The sequence below is a fragment of the Kryptolebias marmoratus genome, linkage group LG20 (genome assembly GCF_001649575.2).
Source record: "Kryptolebias marmoratus isolate JLee-2015 linkage group LG20, ASM164957v2, whole genome shotgun sequence".
Taxonomy (NCBI): domain Eukaryota; kingdom Metazoa; phylum Chordata; class Actinopteri; order Cyprinodontiformes; family Rivulidae; genus Kryptolebias; species Kryptolebias marmoratus.
The window spans coordinates 19,819,567-19,843,809 of record NC_051449.1 but is presented as its reverse complement, the minus strand read 5'-3'; the positions used below and the strand labels follow the sequence as shown (position 1 = coordinate 19,843,809).

General features: G+C 40.6%; 1 protein-coding gene across 1 annotated transcript; it reads left to right on the top strand.

Annotated features, from left to right (window-relative positions):
• The first annotated feature begins 99 nt into the window (after positions 1-99).
• LOC108238226 (leucine-rich repeat-containing protein 52) lies at positions 100-19,454 on the top strand. Its single transcript, XM_017420177.3, has 2 exons — positions 100-1,129; positions 12,279-19,454. Exons 1-2 carry the CDS (start codon positions 460-462, stop codon positions 12,605-12,607), a joined length of 999 nt encoding a protein of 332 aa, XP_017275666.1. The 5' UTR covers positions 100-459; the 3' UTR covers positions 12,608-19,454.
• Positions 19,455-24,243: the final 4,789 nt, after the last annotated feature.

Here is a 24,243-nt window from a genome sequence, read left to right as displayed (position 1 = left end):
TCTCTCCACTCCCAGACCCTTCCAGTCGAGCTCCAGCTCGCGCCAAAGCGTGAAATCACCCCCTCACTACCCCCCACCCCCCACCCAGCTGGATTCGGTTTCAGTCCGGCAGAGAGGATGGAGCATCTGAGCGCGCACCACCGCAGGACGCCGTCGGGTGTTTTACAACGTGCGAATAGCTGCCATCAAAAGGAACTCGACAGGTCAGTGACATGTGAAGCAGCGCGGAGGCACCAGGCGGCCCGGTTCGACGCGCTGGCTCCGGAACCAGCTGGCAGGATGAAGTGAGACATATATTACGCGCAGCAGAGAGAGGGAGAGCGCGCGCCACGGGCGAACCGTTCGGCTCTGACCTCGGCGGGGATCGTTTCTGGGCCAAACACACCTCCATGTATCAATGAGGCATGTGACGGCGGCTGTCTCGGTCCAGACGGGCTGGATGAAGCCCTCGACGGTGTCATGCGTCTTGCCCCGCAGCCAAGCGCGCGACCCTTGCGGCTCCCGTTGATCCTCCTCCTCCTCCTCCACGTCCTCCTCCTCGGCGCGGCGGTCGTCTCGTCCCCGGTGGTCTCCGCCGGCTGCCCGGACAGGTGCGTGTGCGACGAGCAGCTGGTGGTCCAGTGCGCCGGCCAGCACCTGACAACCTTCCCGGCGGACCTGCCGCTGGCCACGCGGCAGCTCATCATCTCCAACAACCGCATCGCGGAGCTGCCGCCCCTCGCGCTCAACTACCTGTCCGACCTGGTGTACCTGGACTGCAGCAACAACTCCCTGACGGAGGTCTCGCAGTCCACCTTTGGGAACCTGCGCAAGCTGGCCTACCTGGACCTGTCCTTCAACACCCTGCGCCGGGTGGAGGACCGGACCTTCGGGCCCCTGGCGAGCCTGGTGATGCTGAGGATGACGGACAACCCGGGGCTCTCCGAGATCCACCCGGACGCCTTCGCGGAGAACAAAGCCCTTCAGGTGGTGGACGTGAGCCGGAACAACCTGACGGTGCTGAACATCAGCTCCCTGCTGGCTCTGCCCGCCCTGCGCTCCGTGGGGCTCAGCGGGAACCCCTGGAGCTGCCGGTGCGACAACGAGGACCTCAGTCTTTGGGTCCACCTGGAGAGCTTCAAGTTCCAAGGTGCTCTCACTTCATTCAGTCACTCTGATGCCACGTGATGAGCTTTTATGTTATTTTCCAGAGAGAGTCCAGCTATGCTCCAGTTGTCTGCTAATTAGAATAAGTGCTTATATAAAAACCCTGGCCTTTTACTGGAGGCTGTTGGCAGTAAATAGCCTCGGTCAAGTCAAACAAAGACAAATGAGATAATTAGACTTTTTAAATGTGGCTTTTTGCTTTATAACACTTATGCTTCAAACTTAAAACAAAGCTGTTAGGCTTCATTAACACTCTACTCATACGTTGCCATTTATGTATATTACTTTATATATATTACTGCTGTGAACATGGAGACAGGTTGGATTACTTTCTGCACAGTTCAGGGATGCAAGATAAATATGAGGAGCTCCAACAAAGAAAACGCAAAGTGTTATTTGACAATTTTTGCATTTTTTTTCTCCAGTTTTTGATTTCCAAGATCATCTACCTTTAAAAGTAGAAACGTTGAGGAAGGTTTGTTGTCTCGTTAGTCAGAGTTAACGCAAACATGACCTCAGCTGCACACCGGATTTTGCAGGAAGCCAGAAAGGATGTATAAGAGCTCATATTATCGGCTCTAAATGTGACTATGTGACTAAAACTGTCAAATACATTGATTAAACACTTATACAAAAGTATAAGTTAAAAAGACCACTTATGTATTTAAAATGGAGAAGTTTACTTATGCTTGACTATTTTTAAATAAGTTATATTTTTTAACAGAATGGGAGTTTCACTTTTTTCTGTTTACCTGAGCATAAAAAGTAATACAAGGTAAAAGCTAAACTTGGACAAAGGTCAGTAAAATGTCTCTGTTAGTCCTCCCACTGAAATACAGACTCCATGCATACATTAAGTCTTACTGCTGGATTTGTGTCGCATCACATCACACCTGGAACAGAATTTTTGCAGGATCTTTGGCAAAGTTTTCAGGTGTGAATGAAGAATGCAGGGCACACCTCAGTGTGCAAGACAGGTCCACGATGGTTCTGAGTGTGCACAAAACTCCCTTAGTGAAGTTGCAACGGCATGTCATTCTAGTGGCAGCAAATCAGGGTTCAGGGTGGAGCACAAAGATTTTGAAGTGGGACTGGCCCCGTTGGTTTCATGCCTGGGCTACGACCAAGGTCGTGACAAAGTCATGGAAAATAAAACCTTGCTCAGAACTGAGTTGGTAGCGTTGTGCTAGTGTGGCGTGATCTTCTAGCTGCATCCTGACGTAGTGGGAGTTCAGAGCATGTGGGTACAAAGAAATAGCGGGAAAAAACTTTGTGGATTAGTAAGAGTGCTTTCACATCAGAGCTGTTTGGTCCATTTTAAGCAGATCAGAGTACATTGCCTCAGATGTGAAAGCTCTTCTGAGCTCTGGTGCGGACCAAACAAGCTAACTCTGGTCCGCCTGAAAATGTAGATCTTGGTTTGCTTGCAAGTGAACCCTGGTGCGGTTGGTTTTGTCCACTTTCAACATTGGAGTGTTTAAATGAACCAAACCTAATGAAGGTGGAAATGTTTTGGCTTTCCACACCCAATCCAACAGAGTCTCCCCAGACTATCCCGCAGTTAAAGTGCTTTTAGAGTTTAGCAGCATCACAACTGTCTTCATGAAGGAAGTTGCCCAAATTTGCCACAATCCAACCACATTTTAAGAAATTATGAAGAGTGTAGCAGGGTTGTCATCAGGTCCGAACAGAACCTAAAGTGCAGATCTTTGGACATAACCAAATTCAGCATATCAGCCCAAATGCTAACTGTGAAGCACGGTGGTGGAGGGCTGATGATTTGGGCTTGTTTTGCAGCCACAGGACCTGAGTAACTTGCAGTCACTGAGTCAACCATGAACTCCTTTGTACACCAAAAGATTCTAGAGTCAAATGTGAGATTATCAACTAAAACTTGGCTAAAACTGTGTCATGAAACAGAACAACGATCCCTAACATTTCCAACAGTATGGCTAAAAGGTAAAGAATCTTTGTGCTGCAATGGGACGGTCAAATTTCCAGACCCCAACCTGAGTGAAACTCTGCGATGGCGCCTTAGGAGAACTGTGCAGAAATGCCCACAAACCTCAATGAACTGAAGGAAAGTTGTAAAGAAAAGTGGGCCTTAATTTCTCCACAGCGATGTGACAGCCTGATAAGGTCAGACAGAAGAGATTACTGAGAGTTATTGCTCCTAAGCCGTGGTTCTGGGAGCTGTTGAATGATGGGGTGGACTAAGACCTGATGCTGCATTTTGTCTTAGTTTCTGTTAAATAAATAATGACAGTGTAATATTTCCTGAGTTGCTCATCTGCGGGTTGCATTTAGCCTAATTAAAGACATGAGACCAGAAGAAGACCTTGATACGAACACACACCTACCTCTGCACAGCTTCACCCTGTGCAGGTTGGACAAGTGTTTCTTTCTCATCTTTCAGTGGGATGAGGTGCAGGTGACAGCAGTGGAGCGTGACCAGTCTGTCTATCAGATAACAAAGAGGGCGAAAACAGATCCTCGGAGAGGAAGGAGTCTTTGATTTCTCTTCTCGCAACTCGGCTCATTTATCCAACTTTGCATTCTGCGGTGTTGGGAGGACAACAAGACTGTTTCTCATCTTGAAATGACGAATCAATCCATATTTCATTCAGCTGTTGGGACACAGAGCTGCAGGTGTGATTAATGAATCATGGTTTTACCATCAAATATTGATCCCTCCTTTGTTATCTAGCTGCCAACTTGAAAGATGCGTCTGGTACTTTTTTTTTTCTTTGAGTTATGACGCTCTTGCATTGGTTTGGATGTGCCACTATGCATTTATAGTGGATCTTACTGAGCAAGAAGCAAGTCAGGATTCTAACACCATAGATATAATACAATTACCACGCTTGCTAAACAGCATCCACTGCTTCTTCCTCTCTTGCTCTCTCTCTCTCTCTCTCTCTCTCTCTCTCTCTCTCTCTCNTTATAGTGGATCTTACTGAGCAAGAAGCAAGTCAGGATTCTAACACCATAGATATAATACAATTACCACGCTTGCTAAACAGCATCCACTGCTTCTCTCTCTCTCTCTCTCTCTCTCTCTCTCTCTCTCTCTCTCTCTCTCTCTCTCTCTCTCTCTCTCTCTCTCACACACACACACACACCACTCACAGTGTTGTTCTCCACAGTCTCTGTAAAGCTTAGGCTGCGTCTACCATGAGTTCAATTGGAGATGTCCTATTTTCCTGCCACTCATCGCCTTTTGTTCATCTTAATTTGGATTTTGGCCTCTTCCAGTGGCAGCTGCCAGGAAAGGAGTAGGCAAAGACATCAAAACGCGCACTCTTTGCCCCTACACACTCACAATCCTTTTCCAAGACAATAACACAACCTCTCTGAAACAGTCTTTTACGTCATTTAGCAGCCCAGCAGCCACACATGCATAACAAACCCAAGGCGAAAACCAAAAACTGACAGTAAGGTTTTAGCCCGTGTGTGTCTGTGTTATCAAAATATTTTATGAATCACTGAACCAATTCTAATGAAACTCTCAGAAAGTAATCACAGAATGCACATCTATATCTAAATAACTTTGAGAGCCAAACCAATTTAAGATGGCCACCACAGTCAGCTGACCTTAAAAAACACAAAAATAGCCATAATTCAGTCAATTTTACAGATATTATGCTAACATTTGGAGTGGAAATAGCTCAGAATCATTCATAAAACATACTCCAAGCTCTACACATTCTGCTAAACCCTTGCTTCAAACTGTAGCATTAACTGTTAAAGCTAACCGTGTTTGTTTGTTAGCGAAATATCCCATGAACCAGTAGACAGGTTTTAATGAAACTCAGAAAATAATCATTGAATGTAAGTCTATAACTTATTAACCTTAGGAGTCAACTCAATTAAAGGTGGCTGCTACAGCTAAATAACCTTAGCAAGCACATAAATGGCTTTCACTCAGCCAGTTTAATAGATATTGAGCTAAGATTTAGTGTGGTAGTAGCTGAGACTCATCCTCAACACACACACTGAGAGCTAACACATCTTACAAGCTCTCACGTGAGAACTCCATCCGTTTTCATTAGAAGATCTCAGTTTAAAACTCTGGCTTGAAAGGCGGCGGGCGATATGTATTTTTCAAGGATTGCTAGGCCTTTAATTAACCATACTTCCAGTGCTCGAAGTGAGGGGCAGCAAAGCATTCTGGATCTGTTTGGCTGTTTTTCGGCTGCAAGCTCTGTCCCTGAAGCCTTGTTATTTCTCATCTGGGTCTCACCTGGTTCCGGCAACGGGGCTTGCTTGTCTCCTTGGTTTAGGAAAAGCAGCAAGCGTGAGGTGGAGAGAGAAATAAAGCCTTGGGAAAGGAACCAACAGATTCTCCTCTGTCTCGCCTTTCTGGCTACATTAGCACTCTGTCAGCTGTTATATAAGGAGAGCGTCTGCAAATAGAGCAGAGTGTGTATGGCGGAAGAAAAGAGGGAAAGCCGTTTTCTTTGATGCCAGTCCCTTTGGGGAGGTGAGGGGGTGTGCGAGGCCACAAGGGTTTCCTTCCTGGCTGTCAGGCACATGCACGCATGCACACACACGTTAGTGAACTCTGCAAGAACAGAGATGGAGAAAAAGTCAAATCTCATTTTGGAAGATGTGGACCCATACAGAGCATGTTGAGAGGGAGATTACACGCGTGCGTCTGAGAGGAAGGGAAATGTGCTGCTGCTAAAGTCTAGCAGCACATTGTACCGAGAACAACAGAGAGGATCAGAGCACGCTTTGAGTGTCTGAGCTCACACTCCTTGTATTTTTTAGCTTCAAGCATATTTTCTGATTCTCGAGTCACAGAACAGCTTCTCTCGGCATCAGAGCAAAGATTTAATGTTGCAATGTGAGAATATTAAAGATGTAAATATCCATTATCCTTCTATTCTGTCAGTCTGTCCAAAAACCATCTAATCTTAGTTTTTACCCATTAGATTCAAAGTAATTTTGCTGTTTAGAGTACATAAAAACAAGTAAATTACCAAGTACAGGTGGTAAAACTTCTTAGACTATATTCAACCGATTGATGCAGATGGCTGCCCATCCAGATTCTGGTTCTGGTTCTGCCAGAGGTTTCTTCCCGTTAAAAGTGAGTTGTTTTTTTCCAATGTCACCTCTTTGCTGCTCAGGATGGGAGGTTGTGACAGTGAGGATTCAACACAATCTGCTGGCTTCCTTAGATAGAAAACTTTTACTAATTGGCTCTTTATAATGTATGTGAATGTTTTTGTACAGTGCCCTGAGATGATACAGCCTCATACTCAATGTATAATTAGCATGTGTCTTTTAAACGTTAGGACCCACAGAACCATTTTCCAACACAGGAAACAACCAAAACACCACTTAAAAAGACCCTAAAAGATCAGGGACCTCAAACCCAGAACCTTTATGGTGCAAATTGGCAGTACTAGTAAGTAAAATTTTAAAAATCAAAAGTATAGCTTGAAGCTTTGAAATGGAGTTGTGTAGAAACGTTATAAACAATATCCTGCCTGTTTAGACAGCTCTTTGAACAACTTTAGTTTGAAGAAATATAGTTTAAATCTGGCCTGACTGATAAGATAAGACCAAAATAGATTTTAATGTTTTTTACAATTTCACAGCAGTTTGTGCCAATGCTATTTTATAGCCCTTTAAAGCTAAATTAGTGTCTCACTACATGGTTATTTACATCAATCTTTATGCTTTCTATGGTTATTAGCAACCATATTTTGCAATGATTTGGGGTTGACAGTTGTTGAGGACCCAAAAACGCAGGCAGGCAGGCAGGCAGGCAGGCAGGCAGGCAGGCAGGCAGGCAGGCAGGCAGGCAGGCAGGCAGGCAGGCAGGTGTAGTTCCAAAACTAAAAATGCCAGGTTAAACAGGTACTAAACACTGGTTACTGTTAACAGAAAACACAAGCAGAAATAAAATATACAGAAATATTCTTGTAAATTCAAAAGAAATTGAAAAAAAAAGAACAAACACTGGACAAATTAGCAAACCAAGCACAAAATGTGACACAAACAGAAACACCAATAGCTAGCTGGGGCAATTCCATCCATCCATCCATCCATCCATCCATCCATCCATCCATCCATCCATCCATCCATCCATCCATCTATTATTTACCACTTGTTCTTGAGTCGGATCATGGGAGCAGCTGCTTGAACAGGGAACCCCAGACATCCCTCTCCACAGCCACCTCTTCCACCTCTTCCTGGAGGATTCCAAGGCATTCCCAGGCCAGCCGAGAGACATAGTCTCTCTTCCCTGGGGTCTCCTTCCAGTTGGACATGCCTAAAACACCTTCGTAGGGAGGTGTCCAGGGGGCATCCTTACCAAATGCCTAAACCACCTCAGCTGGCTCCTTTCGATGTAGAGGGGCAGCAGCTCTACTACGAGTCCACCCCGCCCCCTATTTTGCCTTGCAGCTCAGATCCCTCTTCATCACAACAGGCCATCAGAGTACCCAATACTGAGGAAGTCGCACAGATCTATCTGCCAATCTTAAGCTCCATTATTTTCTCTTTCATAAACAAGACCTCGAGGTACTTAAACTCCTCCAATTGAATCAACACCTCACTCCTAATGCGGAGACAGCAGTCCACCCTTTTCAGACTAAAGACCATGGCTTCAGATTCTGTTTGAAGGTGCTGGTCCTCATCCCAGTTGCTTCAGACTTGGCTGCGAATCGCTGTAGTGAGAGCTGAAGATCATGGTATGATGACACCAACAGGACCCCATCATCTACAAACAGCAGAAACAGAATCTTGAGGCCACCAAACCGGACCCTCTCCGCCCCCCTGGCTGCACTGAGAAATTCTGTCCATAAAAGTCATGAAAAGAATCGGTAACAATGGGCCGCCCTGATGGAGTCCAGCTCTCCAGAGAAATTGATGGAGATGTAAACAATAATATTCACATGCCACTGAAAGAAATTGAGACTGGAGTTGCTTTAAAATGACAGCAATCAACTTTGATTTGGCCCTGCTTGGACTAGACATTAGTTCATCAATATAGACAGAGTTAAAAGAGCTATCTGCAGCAGGTAAGATAAGGTTTATTACCTTTTCACCGAACCCAATTTCAAAAGATCTAAACTAGGGCTTTGATTCTTTCTTTAAAAACAAAATTTGCTTGGTTTTGGTGAACATTAAACTGTAAAGGTGAAGTAACTGATGGAAAAGATGGCAAAGGAACAATGGATTTTAAAAACCTCTTCAGCAACGTGCAGTGATAAACTGCCTCTGCTGTCATTAAACACAGCTAAATAAAGAAATGCGTAATTGTTACTGTGGTACAAAAAGCCTTTAATACGTGTCCTGTGCTGTGTATTTTCCTGAAACATTTCTTCATGTGCAGGGGGTTAAAGTGGCACATTTTTAGACATATTTCACATTTTCTCTAGCCTACATACAGGCACAAACCACATTTTAAAAGCAAAACATGTCTGCAAAGCGAGGCTGCAATTTTAAAGTTGTTGGTGCAGAAAAAAGGTTCAAGAAAACTGTTCCCTTGGCAGAAACTTTCAAGCCTTTTGATCTCTTCCACTGGGAATCCTCCCCTTCCTCAACAGAAAAGCTACAAAAAAAGATGCCAATTAGAAAAAGTGTCCGTACAGAAAAGCAGCATTCTGTTGAGTTGTAGTTTGTCCTCACAGCAACAAAAAAAAACAACCTTCAGGGTTATTTTCACAAAAATGGCTGTCAGCTGCTGCAGACCTTAACATCTATCATGTGGTGTATTTAATTTGGAGTGATAGGCCCTTTGAATTTACTGTATCATCAGTCAGCTTTCTAGAAGAGCGGGAACTCAATCTTTTGTTTGGGTTTGTGGTTTTCAGCTGGTCTTAGCTGTAGTCGAACCAAATGCCTGATGATGAGAAGCATTTCTATCTGTGGTCGCAGGCAGACAGAAAAACCCAAGACACTCTCTAATCCTGTGTGGGGAAAAGGAGGCTGAAGAATTCATAATTTTTCGTGACTTAATGCTGTATTAACTCAGAACTGTAGAAGAAGGGAAGCCCCTAAAGCTTTGTGGTATTTTGATAAAGAAGGGCAACATTGTTACTCTGGTGCAGATTTATGCATTTTAAGTTTTAGTATAATATCTCAAAAACACTATGCTAAAAAAAAACACTATGCTAAAAGATCCGATGACAGAAACTAAGTGGTAAGGTGAGATTCCTCTGAAAGGAGTGAATACTAAAACTTAGTTTTTCTCAACATATATTAATTTAATGGAGTCCTGAAATTACCAATTACATACTACTTCCGCAGTATTGCGTACTCTGTACTGGTCTGTTGTGGTGAAGAGGGAGCTCAGCTCCAAGACAAAACTCTCTGTTTACTGGTCGGTCCATGTTCCTACCATCACCTGTGGTCATGCACTTTGGGTAGTGACCAAAAGAATGAGACTGCAGATACAGGAGGTCAAAATGAGTTTTCTGCACAGAGTAGCTGGGCTCTGCCTTAAAGACGGGGTGCAAAGTTTAGTTATCCGGGAGGGAATTGGAGTAGAGCTGCTGCTCCTCCACATTGAGAGGACCCAGTTGAGGTGGTTCGGTGCATCTGATAAGGATGCTGCCTGGATGCCTCCCTAGGAAAGTGTTCTGGGCAAATCCAACTAGAAGGAGACCCTGGGAAAAATCCAGGACACACTGGAGAGACTATGTCTCTTGACTGGACTGGGAATGCCTTGGAATCCTCTCGGAAGAACTGCAAGAGGTGGCTAAGGAAAGAGATGTCTGGGCTTCCCTGTTCAAGCTGCTGCCCCCATGACCCGACGTGAAATGGCAGATATTGGATGGATGGATTCAGTTTTTATTTACATTTTTCCACAATGTCCAAACTTATTTGGAATTGGGGTTATATTTGCAAATGGTTGTTAAGGTTGTTTATCTTGTATGTTTGCTGGTGTGTTTAGAGTGTAGATTTTTAAAGATCCAGTTTTCTGTTGTAGAGATGAGAAAACCATACAACCCCCAAGCAGCTCTCTGTCTATTTGGCCTTTCAAATAGAGTCACCAGACAAAAGCCATTCCTCTTTACAACACTTGTCTTCCAGCTGGGAATCTGCCATCAGAATTACTCTGAGCTAATGAGAAGAAAAATTAAAGGATTTGATGAAGCAAGGATTAAACTATTTAGTCACAGTTCCCAGTGGCATCTGTGAAGGAACCTGAGCGTCACTTCATTATTATCAACCCTGAATGCAGCAGAGTGTCACAGGAGAGCCATGAAAATCACTGTGCCCTGAAGGCCTCCATCTAATCTGATAGAGCTCAAAGGATTCTGACAGGAGGAACAAACAAAAGAAACTTTAAGGCAAAGTTGCACCTCATGTTTATTCTTTAAAAAGACTGAAGGGCTTCATAAGTGTACGGATTTTGATGAAGAAGCTTTAAACCAGCACTAAGTAAAGGGTCTGAATATTTGTGTAAATATGAGGCGCCTTTCACACTGGATAACAACCCTGTTACAGCAGAAGAATATCAGCCAGAATGTGGATGGTCTTTGCAGGGTCTTGGCAAGGTCTTCGGGGGTATATTAAGAATGCAGTGGGTTCCCAATTACACATAATATAGTGTGGTAGATTGTAGAGGGCTTTAAGCATGCTCAAAATTTCCATAGTGAGGTCATTGTAGTTTTTTTTTTTTTGTTGCAGTGTTTTTTTTCTGTATTGAGGTTCTGGGTGGCGCGAGTTAGCAGTGTCTTCATGATGTGGGGCTTGTGCACACTGGAGTGTCTTGGTTGTTGAGAATTTGGATTAAAATCGTCAATGCTAGACTCATGCCTAGGCCTAGGCTATGACCCCATCACACCCACACTGCTCTAGCAGCGATCTAAGGAAGTTAATGCAACTCTCTTGTTGGTGCAGCTTAAACGCATATTGTGTGCAGCTACAGCTTTCACTACAACCAACAGGATCGTGCCACGCTCTCACCACAAGGCTGCAAAAAATAAAAAAAATAACGACTCCTGCTCAGCCATCCTTTATTCACCTTTTGCATGCAAATTAAGAAGGACTTGTTCTCATGATGGTCAGGCCTGCTGGATGAGAAAGGAATAAGATTTAATGTGCTCATTGACCTGCTTATAGGAAAATACTGCAAACATATCAAGATTATGGAAACAACCTAACACAGTGGTGATCTTTTGTCACGGAGCCGCATCCTGAAGGTGGGACCAGGGTGGTGAGATTATGGCTGTATCAGAAGTGGTAGCACTGTTGTGTGAATATGCTGCTGATGTATTGGGCGTGGTGAGGACACACAAGCGCATCTCAGGAATGTGGAAAATAGCAGGCGAACCTATATGATGAGCACTAAGAGTGTAGAAACATTAAGATTACCTTCTCACTGAAGATTTTCCAAGTTTGCTTCCATTCATCCATGTTGTAACAGTTCATGGAGAGTGCAGCAAGATTTTAGGAATATACATTTTGTTCTCTCATCATATTTAAAAACAATCTATCTGTACGTAAAAACATTTATTTGTTCTTACAGATTAATTCTTGAAAGAAAACCAACTTTTCAGAGAGTTTTAAACCAGTATTTATCACCCGCTGCTGAAGGCAGAGCAACAGTGTTTTTGCCTGTATGTATTTGTTTGTCTGTACAGCTCATGAATCACCAAACGAATTTTGGTTCAACGTTCAGAAAATAATCACTGGACGTCCATTTTCAAATAAACAACTTTTGGACTCAACCCAATTCAAGATGGCCATTATAGCCAACTGACTTCAGAAAACAGAAAAAAGGTTTAAGTTCAGCTGATTTTACAGCTATTGAGCTAAAATTTAGTGTGGTAGTAGCTGGCAGTCATTCACAACTCATTCTTCAAGCATTAACAGATAATGCAAGGTTTCACATTATCGCACAAGATTGCGCATATTGTCATTTTCAAGGTATAACCAAAATGCTATAACTCCATCATTTCTCAACATAAGAGGATTTTAGTATAAAACTCTGGCATGAAAAGCAGCAGGAATGCTAGACCTTTAATTTTATGAATTTATCAGAAAATAGGCAGAAGTCTTTATAGTTAACAAAAGGAAGAACACTTGTGTGTATGACAGTGAGGGCTGCTGATGGACTGAATGGTCCTGATTAATTCTCATCATTCCTTGTTGTGTTTGTGTGACAGATGAGGGTCAGACAGTCTGCGGATCGCCTGCTGACATGCAAGGTCGCCGTCTGGGTGAGGTGGGCATCCAGCTACGGACGTTGTGTCACCAGACTCTGGGCTCCTGGGACTACCTCTTCTTCGTTGTCATCGGCTTCGTCATCTTTGCCGCTGGCACCGTGTCAGCGTGGTTGATGGGCGTCGTCATGGTGCTGTACGAGCGCTACATCAAGAAGAAAGACGAGCAGCTGGATTTGGAGAACGAGGACGAAAGCAATGAGACGAGTCACTCGTCGCGAGGCAGAAAAGACTGCAACAACAGGAGTTTAAAAAACACATATACTGTTTAAAAGACTTTAATCCCACCCCGTCTAAGAGGGATTCCCACAGTGCCTCCTGTTAGCCTCCACGACTGTCTGCGAAGTCTAATATTCAAGGAAAATGCAGTCTCTTTAACAGGATTAGCTTTCAAAAAAGAAAATAAGGAATGTCTTTCTTTGCATTTGTAGTGGGCTTTCAGGTGATGTAACACATTTTTTAGTCTCCACAGTGGAGGTCCCCACCTTATATGCAAATCTGTTCTTCATATGTTGTTCATTTCTGTGTTGTGTGTGAAAGAGAAGTACCGGTAGTTTTGTTGGCCAGAAAAAGTGGAATTCTTGGAGAAAATAAGTCAACCATACCCTTAAAGGTATATCTGGGACAGTTTGAGGTGGGATTCTATAGAAAGGTTGTGAACAAATAATATCTTACCTGTTGTAAATAGCTCTTTGTTTCAGTTTGGAGAAATAGAGTTTAATTTTGACAGGAAGGATAAAGTAACGGGTAGTTCAAACACAGCTAAGATTAAAATGGGTTGTTGCCATCTTAAAACAACTCCAACCTCAAAAACTTTATCCCACTTTATACCTGTACACCATCGATTGTTTTGCATCACAGTTGTTGACATAGATTTCTGTTATTTGCAAGCTGCAAATAGGTGCAGCAGCTAGCTAGAGCACTTCCAGTGCAGCCAGGGATCACGTCCTGCTGGAATAATATTTCGGACAGAAAAAACATGCAATGAGAAGCAATGAGAATTAGGGTTTAAATAATAATAGTGTTTTCGTGGACCGCTATGAAATTTTGAAGATTGGAGTTGTTTAAGACACAACTTAAATTACCGAGATTTCATACTTTTTCCTGTAAATGCTATTATTTAAACTGCTGTCAATTTTTACGTGTTTTTTTTTTCTGAAGAAACGTCATGAAACCTCTGATGGAAGTTCCTCAGGCTGCATAAGAAGTGATACAGCAAGGCAAGCCGCTGCTATTTGTGTTTGCAAATAACCACAAACTGGCTCTGTAAAGGTTTAGAAAACAATGTTTGCATGGACCGCGATGTAACTTTTTCAACTGGAGCTGTTTCAAGATGACAGTCATCCACTTTGAGCTTCGCTATGTCCGGATTATCCATTAGCTCGTCAGTCCTTTTAGAGTACTGTTCACTTAAAGAGCTATTTTTACAGCAAGTAAGATAATGATTGCTCATAAGCTTTCCACAGAACCCCACTTCAAAATGACCTCATTATCCATTTAAAGAACCTGTATTGTGCTTAATTAAATTAAATGTTTATAACGTTGTTTTGAGTGTCCAAGGAAACAATTTTCCAGGCTTTAATTTTCCAAAACTGAATTGTTTAAAACAAAATGTGTGATGCTGCAACATCAGCTGGTTTTATTTCCTGTTTAATGAAGCCATGCCCCCATAAAAAAAATCCAATTTGCTCTGATTGGTTAAAAATTGTTCATGGCTAAACAGCTGCTCATTCTTCACTTGAGGTGGAACAAACCAACCACTGGACCTCATTATGCAAGTGTTGTTTCATGGCTGCTTTCTGTGGGAGATTATTTATTGAGTTGCATGTTACCTTTATTATTATTTTATTAAAACTCTGCAGACTTTTAACACAGACAATAAAAAATATACTGTCTACTAAAAATGAGAAAAACTAAAAAGAAACAACAACCACAAGCATAAATACCCCTTATTTTAAATTCCATTTAATTATTTATGGTCATAAATGTGACCTGTGCTGGCCAAATGAGCACAGGCTGCAGTTCAAAAAAAAGTAAAAATTTAGATTCTTTTTTTTCTTGATTTGCTTAAAAATTAGACCATAAAGAGGCAATTTAGCAATCCCAGTAACTAAAATAGCATACAATCTTCCTACTCCTACTTCCTACTTCTGATAAGTTTTCTAACAGGTATGTCTTTAGAAATATTCTTTTGTCTTATAATCTTCATAACTTCATTTGAAACTGACCATTTTTTTTCTCTGCCGGCAGCTGTAGCACCGGGAAATCCCTTCGCTTAATGGGGTCATTGTGAAGCTTGGGCATTCTCCTTTTTAAATATAGAGCTGCTATTCCCAATCGCATCCCTCCAGACCAAAACAAATCGAGTTTTCTAACACAGCTAGCTTGTTGACAGATGATAAATTACCAAATTTCAACAAACTACAAATCATTTTGAAGCTTTTGAGATGGAGACTCTAGAAATAATAAGAACGCGATATTGACAAATTCCTTATTATGATTCACTGCTAATATTGATGTATGAGCAATAAGAAGAGAATAAGATTTGATGGTGATTGCATTTTTTAAACGGTGCATTTTGTTGCTGATAATTTCTTTACTGGGGCCACCACATGGGCTGGGTGTATAAAGCAGAACTGGTTTAGTATTGACTCATTCATAATCAATTGTCTTTTAGGGGAATTAATCTAATTGAATGATTTGTTTAATCATTTGTTCAACAAGCAGGAATGCAGTCGGTAGTGAGAGATTAAAGTCATTTGTTTGCAGTGAATGAGTTTCTGTCATTTATTCGTAGGGAATCATTCACATGAAAGCATTTTTAATCCGATCTAAAATTTTCTTTCCAAATCTAATATTGTCAGGAGTTAGCAGGATGGCCTAATTAACAGCCTGATTCACCAAATTGAAAAACAAATCTTTTTGACAAGCTGATTGTAGCTGAAAATCCTGAGAATAATTGTTTAAAAGCTGTTTGGCCCATAAACATCACTGTGTATTGATGTAATAAAAATAAACTTTTATCTGGCCACTGGTTACAACAAAAACTCTGAAACTGCTGGACAAAACATAACTTTGATTACAACAGGTGGAGTCAAAAACAAATATAACAGAGATGCTTTGGGGCTGCAGACGGTTCTCTTCCTATTGCAGTAACACAAGTTAGAACAAAAACATAGCAGGGATGAGTGATTGCTCCATTATTACTAACTGATCTGACACGCATGATGAGTCGTGGCTGAGCGCACACTTTGGTTATATAAAGATAAAGAGGTAAAGGGTGCATGCATCGATTGGTGGCTGTTCTTTACGCCTTCTTGTTTGGTCAGCCATGTCTGAACTTACCAGAGATTCTTTGCAAATGAACCCTATCAACATCAGATGGGAAAAGATGACATTTAACTACGTATAAATGTTAGGTCACTAATGCATACACATTGACGCAATCCGTATTGAAAATGAGCTGTTATTTTTCTGTTTCCGTCAAGATTTCTGATTCGCTGCTCCTCCTGCAGCTTTGGAAAGCACCCACAAAAAACAACCGCTTCAAAATAAGAGGCTCCATTGGGAATAGTGTTATAAATTTAAGGAGCTGTATATTTCAAGACGTGAACAAAACAAAAATTAAAAAAATAACAGACACCTTTGAGACTTTGCAATAGGAACTTTATTCAGAGTTTTAACGTGTCACAGAAAGTTGGACCTTTGATGACTGATCTATCTTTTGGATATTTTTTACAGATTTTACACAACTACATTTTAGGTTTTCTGATTTTTAGAGATTTTACTGCAGAATGTTCAGCTTAGAGACTGAAGATGTCACTCAGTCCAAACTTTCCAAGATCTTCTTCTTTACACAAGCTTCTTATACAGTTCATAGAATAAAATGTGCATATTTTTGTCTTCTTTCACCCAGTGCATCTCTCAACACTGTAGGTCGTATGGTTTTCTCTCTAATTCTGGTGCGCACATCCAAACTCCCATTGCCTTCTATTGTATCTGAGCTCAGAGTGTGCCTTCAAACAGGAAGTGAAGGTTTTTTTTTTTGAACTTCTCATATTTCCTACACTGTCCAAACATAAACCTTGACAGGTGTGATGACCAGTCACTTCTGCACTCACAGTTTGGGAGCTTTTTCCCCCAACCTTTAATCTACACACTGCGACTGTTTAAGGCTTATGCTCTACTCTGCGTTTCTGTCTTATTAGGAGTGCTGTCAGGGAGTGAAAGACATGTGGTTACCATGGTGGCATTTTGGGGCTTTAGAGAAGAAAGTTGACAGATGTTTTAATTTCAGGCAGTAGCTGCATTGGCACCCTTTAAAGGTTTTATCAGAACTTTTCCAGTTTCATATTATTTTTATTAATGGTTGCAATATAATAGTTTCAGTTAAAGCTTTTTTTGTTTGTTTTGAGCTCTTATCATTATTGATATTTTTTAATATATGACTGTATTTTTACCCAATGTTGCAAAACAGAGGCTTGTTTTGTTTGAAGACTTTTAGAAATTAAAATTTGGATGCTTTTCTGCACTTCCTGCTGTTGTTTGGATCACAGTGGCTGCACATTCATGACTTATTTAAATATGGCACCAAGCAGCTTTTGCACAGACTAGTTAGATTTGTTTGTTGCTTTATTTTTACTCATTTTTCATATTATCCTCAGTTTACTTAGAAAGCAAAACAGTAAATGTAATTTTTAGAAATTCTTCTTATTTTTGAGGTTCTACTGGGTTTTTGAAGCCTTAAAGAACCATAATGCTTTATTTCTGCGTGTGTCAGTGGAACCTACTGGCAAACAGCACATTGTGCTAAATGAGTTCTGCTTTCTGCTTTTGTTGGTTTGATCGGAGTATCAGTATCTTTGTATGCACTGTGGATGCTTTATGGGGAGCACAGTTTGTTCAGAAAAAGGGAAGCTACAATTTAGCTAACAACAAAACCAAAAGATGATGAAATGTAATTGTAAAAAAGAACTTGTCTTAAAGGAATAGATCAGATCATTTGAAGTCGGGTTTTGTGGAATCTTATGAACAAATAATATCTTACCTGTTGTAGATAAGTCTGTGAACAATCTCAGGAAAAATAGAGCTTAATTCAGACAAAAATGATGGGCTAACAGCTAGTCAAAGGGCCAAGAGCAAAGCGGATTGATGCCGTCTTAAAACAACTCCAGTCTTATAAATTTCATAGTTGTTCATAGAATGCTATTTTATAAATCTTTACGCCACAGATGGTTTCACATTACACAGTTATTTACATGGAACTCTATGGTCATTTACAAGCACAACTAGTTGTAGAACAGCCTGTGCAGTTGAGGCTATTTCGGAATTAGTGTGATGCCAAATTTATGTTGGTAAAACGTTTATATAATAGCATTTGGACAAACCTCTGTGAACGTTTTGAGTCTAAAACTGTTTTAAGTTGACAGCACCTTGCTTTGGTCTTGGACTAGCTGTTAGCTCGTCAATCCTGGCAGACCTAAACCTTCTCCAAATTGAGGTTGTTCAAAGAGCTATTCACAACAGGTAAGATATTACTTTTCCACAGAACCTCACTTCAAAAGATCTGAGCTGCTGCTTTAAGTTACAGTTTGGAATCTGCTCTTTAGCATCATCTCATTAATACAGTTGAAATCTGTTGGTATAATGAAAATAATCACGTCCCATTCATGATCCCAGTCTGTTACCTTTCATTATTTGCTTTGATGACAAATCTCATTTTTCATTTACTGGCACTTGCATGTGCACATTATTATTATTCTGACTAAAATGAAGAAAATACAAAGTAACCTTGCTTATCTCATAAAGTATCAAAAGGGTTTTGCATAGATTATGGATACAGTTGATTGAGGAGCCATTTTTAAGAATTTCTTCTTATGTAAATACAAATTAAGGCATTGATTCAAGAATAAGGAGGAAGTACTTGGTTTTAACCATTGATTAAAAAAACACTCAGGGATAAATCTCTTGTTTATTTATGCTTGTGCTAAGGGGTAAATCCTGGCTCTTAGCCGTGTGTATAACTATGTTAAGCATGATGACATGTCATATGTGACAAGATGCTAAAATTCCTACCCAACATCTGTATATTGTTTCCATGCACAGTATGTGTAGAAATACACGTGAGTATTCCAGTCAGTAGTTGCTGATTGCTCAGTAAGCTTTGAGCGTTTGCATATTTGCATGAGTTTCTTCAGTTTGAACAAAACGGGTTACATAACAGTGACAGAGTATGAAATTCGTCCGTAAAGTAGTCAATAGTACGGCTCAGCAGTGAGGGTGTATCACAGTCTTTATTAGACCATGTGATGCTGCAGGCAAGGGTGAGAGTGCAGACTGGAAAAAGGAGAGGCGGTTGTACTAATTCATGTCAGCGCAGTGACACATATGGACTGACAGGGAATACCCAAACCTCCCTTTCCTGATAAACATATAGATACAGAGCTGCTGTTATTGGATTCTGCGTGCTCAAAAAGAAAAGGATGAACCCCCGATTTTGAATACTTTGCAGTTCAAACTTAAGATTATTGCATTATAGCTGAATAAAGATGATTCTGTGTAATAGCTTAAACATGTGGCTGAAATGAATTTCAGCGTTTCGCACTTTCTACTCCCCCACATTTAGGTCCATGTATGAGTGTGTTTAAAACGCACGGACACAAAAGCGCCGGTTCTCTCTCTGACATGAATCACCTCTGGACAGGACTCCGAGTAAAAGCTTTGAGGGATTCTCACTTACAGCGTTAACCTGAACAACCCACACCATAAAACATCCACATGCAAAAACTAAAGTAATTGTTTAGTTTCTGCTGCCTCTCTGCACATGAAAGCACTGACACCTCTCTGTGGTTGTTAGGCTAGGTGCTAACTGTGAAACTGTTAGCTTAGCATAACATAGAAATGACAAAGTTAGGTGGAGGAAGAAAAGCATCCTAACAGCTCTTCTAAATCTAATTGTTTAATATAGCATAAAAGTCAAACTGTTGTTGTTTTGAAATGACATAGCTTTGTGCAAGAATCATTGATACTCTGCAAAAATGCAACTTTAGGCTTGTATTGTTTGGGCAGATTTTTTAAAAAAAGATATTCCTATCTGCCAAATAAATATGAATAAAAACAGTTTGTCGTTTTACTGTTTGTAAGACAATATCTAAATACCAGTTTGACAAACTAAATTGAATTTTCTTCCTAAACTTTCATGTGAATGTTATGTTGTCAGTTTCTTTTTACAGTTTTTAATGACAGAAATATTAGGATATTCCTTCAGAAAGTGACCCCAGGCTGTACTGACGGTGCTAGAGCTCATAATGCAATCACACAATTAATTGTAAATAATCATATCGTGTTCTCTCGACACCCAGCCGATCAAGGAAGATGGCTGCTCACCCTGGTTCTGGTTCTGCTGGAGGTTTCTTCCTGTTAAAAGGGAGTTATTCCTCTCCACTGTCGCCCACCCTCCCGTGTTTGATGCCATCTGCTGTTTCTTTTTAGATAGACAAAGTTTTTTAATTAATATGTTAATATGTACTTAATCTTACTGTGTTATTGAACTGAAGGTATGTCATCAGATGTGGGTCTGGATCTGTTCTGGACCATATTGAAATGCATGTAACTTGATGTGAACTGGGGCCTTCATTATATAGTGCCCTGAGATAACTTGCTGTGAAGTGGCGCCATATAAATAAACAGAATTTAATAGAATTTTTGTCAAATTGATGGTTTAAAGGTTTATTAAACAGTGTCTGCATGAGCTGTTACAAATTATTTTGAGGCTGGAGTTGTTGAAAGACAGCAGCAACCCACTTTTGAGCTGCTCGAACTAGCTGTGAGCCAATCAGCTCAGTCAAAATTAAACTCTATTTCTCCAATATTGAGGTCATTCAAAGAGCTATCTACAACAGAGGATATATTTTTAAGTTGAGATGAGAGGATCCTTGAGTTTAAATCCTAGACAAGCTCCCATCATTATGATTATGTTATGCTGTGAACACCATTCCAAAACTTTACGGCTTATAGGTTCAACCCACAACACCAGCTGATCAAGCTAAAGCTGAAAACAACACCTAGGAAACATACAGGATGTAATACTATTAATGGTTCATGAACCTTCCACAGAGCCCCACTGCAAAAAGATCTGAACTACTGCTTTTATCTCTGTTGAGTTGCGGTGATAATGCACTGCAGGATGAGGAAATGTGAACAGTTATTGGATCTAGACATTCCTGCGGGGGTTTGAGTCATTTTGCACCGCTGTGTTCATCCCCTGAACTGAAGGCAAACTGGCCACTTTAAAATACCCTGCAGGTGGGAGATGTGACATCAAGAAAGAGAGACTCTAACTGACCGGCACAGCTTTCTGACACATCTACTTTAAACATGCTTACACACACACACCGAAACTAAAAAGGAAAGAAAAAAAATCAGTTAAGCGAGCAGTCAAATGACATAAACCAGAGTAAGAAACGGGTAATGTTTTCCAGTGGCTGCTGCTTGGAAACTGAATGTGTCTGTTTCAGTTATTTCAGGAAAATTTCATCATTGATCTCTGATGGCACAAAGCCACAGCCACCCTTACCAAACTGACTTAAACTGGGCCATTACATGCTTCGAAGCAGGAGCATAAAGGAACTGCTGCAATTAAAGTTAAATGAATCAATTCCTGCTTTTTGTAACCATAGGAGTGAGTGAGTAATGAGTGCTCCTGTACTGTCATTTAGCTACGTTATTGGTCATTCAGCTCTGTTTCTGGCTGAACGTTGCCTGAGCACAAAAAAACCCAATGTGACTGATTGTTACAGTCGTTTCTTTTCAGTTTCCCTGTGTTTCTGTTGTAATCGCTCTGCATTATAATCAGAAATTTGTCAACTGGAACTTGTTATATAATTTTTGACATTTCAGTGCTTCTCCGTCACATGCTGCATGCTTTCTGTTAAAACGGCGGATTTAGTGACTGTTTGATTGATGGCGATGATTAAACCCACGAGGAGGACACTGTTGGAACATGTCTGCATCCAGGCTCAGAGGCCTGCCATCTCTGTATCCTTCCCCAACAATAAAAGGTCATTTGAGAGGAGATGGTGTGTCCTTTTGTGCATCAGAGTGCCTGGAGAAGTGTGTGTGCGTGTGTGTGTGTTTCTTGCGACTCAATTTCTCCTCCCGCCATTCGAACATGCTTTCTCCCTCTTTTGCTCTGTTTAGGTTAGCTGGTGTCTAATTAGATTCCAGCTCCAGACCCTCTGTGACACTGATGCACACGTGCACTGTAGAAACTCCCACATGCAAGTGAAGAAAAGACACGCACACACACACAAAGGCTCGGACTGTATATTCAGAGCAGATGAGTGCCATCTATTGTGCGTCAGAGTATTCTGGGAGACCAGACCAGTTCAGAGCGGTGTTAATCCAATAAAGAGGGCTGCACATGTAAGATAACCAGATGCTCATTCGCGCTAAGCTTCAAATCAAAAGCAGCGCTGTGATATTTCGGAGTCAGAGAGTGAATCTGCAAATTGGTCTGCGATATTTTTACACAAACAGTTGTGGAAAATGACAGGGGCTTTAATTTTCTTTGACTCACCCTACTCCGCCTGCCTTTCTCTTTTTTTTTTCTCTCTCGTCCTTTCTTTATTTATCTCCTTTTCTTCTCTATTTTTGTCCTTAAGTCCTATTTTTGCACCTGTCATTTTCCCTTCAGGTCTAGTTGTTTTCCACTACCCGTCCTCCTGACAGAATAGTTTGACGTTCAGTGATATTATTGTAGTTTTATGCTGAGATAGATCACAAGATCAGAGTCACATTAATGCCTGAGCTTTGTATAAACAACAATAATATGCATCTGATGAGTTTGATAAGATAAAGGACCATGGAGGCATGGTGCTCTGCTCTGCTTCTTGTGATTTGTTGCTTTTATTGGATTTGTACATCTTTCTATCTGCATCCAAAGTTATTCTGGTTTGTGTTTTCTGACTAATCCCCAGAGAAACTTGAAAATGTTGGCAAATTTGCATTTGAGCATTTGTCTGGTGATGCCAGACTAACCTCATCACTTCATTCACCCAAGCCTTTTTGCAGACCAAGCGCAGCATTTCATGGCACCTTCCTGATGGCAGCGGCTTCAGACAGCAGGATAACAAGGCGAGCTGCCACTCCACAAAAAAATCTGTCCAATAGGAGACTGAACCATAGAGACCCCATCATGCAGCCAAGGAAACCCAACGGACCTAATGGCAACAGCCCGGTGCAAGAAAGGCAAAGGGCAAAAATGTGCATCACTTAAAAAAGTGGAATTTAAAACAATAAAGTTTTATCCTGTTCTATGTTATCTTAAGGTAAAATTACCAGAATTTTACTGTAAAACTATGACAATGTGTGATAAACTAATACAGTATGGTGTACTTTTTTTATTGCAAATTTCACAGTTGAGATCTGTTCTTTGTTGAGTAAAAAATTATGAATAATTTGCAGACACACACACATGCTGCTGATGGTAGATAATTATTAAATAATACAAATACTGTTGATACCATACCGTAAAGCTTTCATTAAAAAATTCAAAAAACACAACATAACTGTGAATTATAAGGCAATATTTAACTTTGGTATTTTATTTAAAACTTTTATTGCTGTTGCAGTTGCCAGACTTTCATTGTAAAAACATGGTACAGTATATATTTTTGAAACTTTAAGTTTCACAGTTTAAACCTGTTTTTTGTTTACAGTAATTTATTATTAAAAGATATATATATTATACATTATGGAAAATAACTTTGAAACAGTAGAGATACTTTAAATCTAATACCAGTATTTCAGTGATTAAAAATCCACATTGCAACTGCGACACATATAAAAACATTTCTTTTAAAATGTCAGATTTACAGTAGTTTATCAGGAGCTGTGGTTGTCAGAACTTTATCATATGAACCTTTTTACTTCTCTTCATACCCCGCCTCCCAGGTCTATCTGGGACAGCCTTCGTAGGTGTCCTGACCTCCATATCAGCGTCTTTACTCACACAACATCTCCTATCTCTGTCTATGTTACCCCCCCCTTTTTTTTACACTGATATTTTTAGTTGGCCTTTTATCAAAATGTATTTAACTCTTAGCTGGCCTTCGGTACTTTTAGTTTAGTTTAGTTTTTAGCTCATATGTGTCTTACTTAGTGTCTCATGTTTTAGTCATGATTTTACTTATCCTAGCTCATATTTTAGATATTGTTGTGTGTTTTATGACTGTATTTTTGTGTTCACATGTTGTAAAGCACTTTGAATCACCATGTTGCTGAAAAATGCTATTTAAATAAATTTGACTTGACTTAAACTATCAGGCAAAAGTTACCTTTAGAAAACTTGAAGAGTAGCTTTTATGCAGGATAAGGGGTTTAATTCTGGCTGATTAGCATAAAGAGAAAATGTGTTTCTCTGTTGCTTCACATTTGAGAATTTCGTGCACATATGACCAGACACTTTTTTGCTTGCGAGTAATACATAACTTCTCCCTTCTTAAAGGGATTTTTGTCTTACCAGAAGAACACACAAAGATTACACAAAACTTTGCCCTCTGAGCCAAATGGACCACTCAACAGCTGATTATCAGCAGCAATAATAACTGTATTTAGACACTGATTAATAGCTGCTATACCTTGGTAAGCTAACACTGTCCTTAATTAATTTCTATTTAGCACGTCCCATTTGCTCCTTAGACACGTGTAAAGAATAAACATTTGTAATCATTTCCTTCCTTAACTTTACTTCTTTTCCAGCTGATAATGTATTTACTATGTGTTACCTTAAAGCTAAAGTCAGGGAATTTTGACGTGAATTTCTGTGGGCAGGTTATGAAGAATAATTACCTGTTGAGGAGGAGTTACTTACTGATCGTAGTCAGTTGTTTGAACAACTTTAGTTTGG

Bases quoted from the DNA above. Each gene is read 5' to 3' on its own strand.
- LOC108238226 (XM_017420177.3), top strand. From the start codon at position 460: ATGCGTCTTGCCCCGCAGCCAAGCGCGCGACCCTTGCGGCTCCCGTTG. The intron at 1,130-12,278 runs GTGCTCTCACTT...TTTGTGTGACAG, and splicing joins GGAGAGCTTCAAGTTCCAAG to ATGAGGGTCAGACAGTCTGC.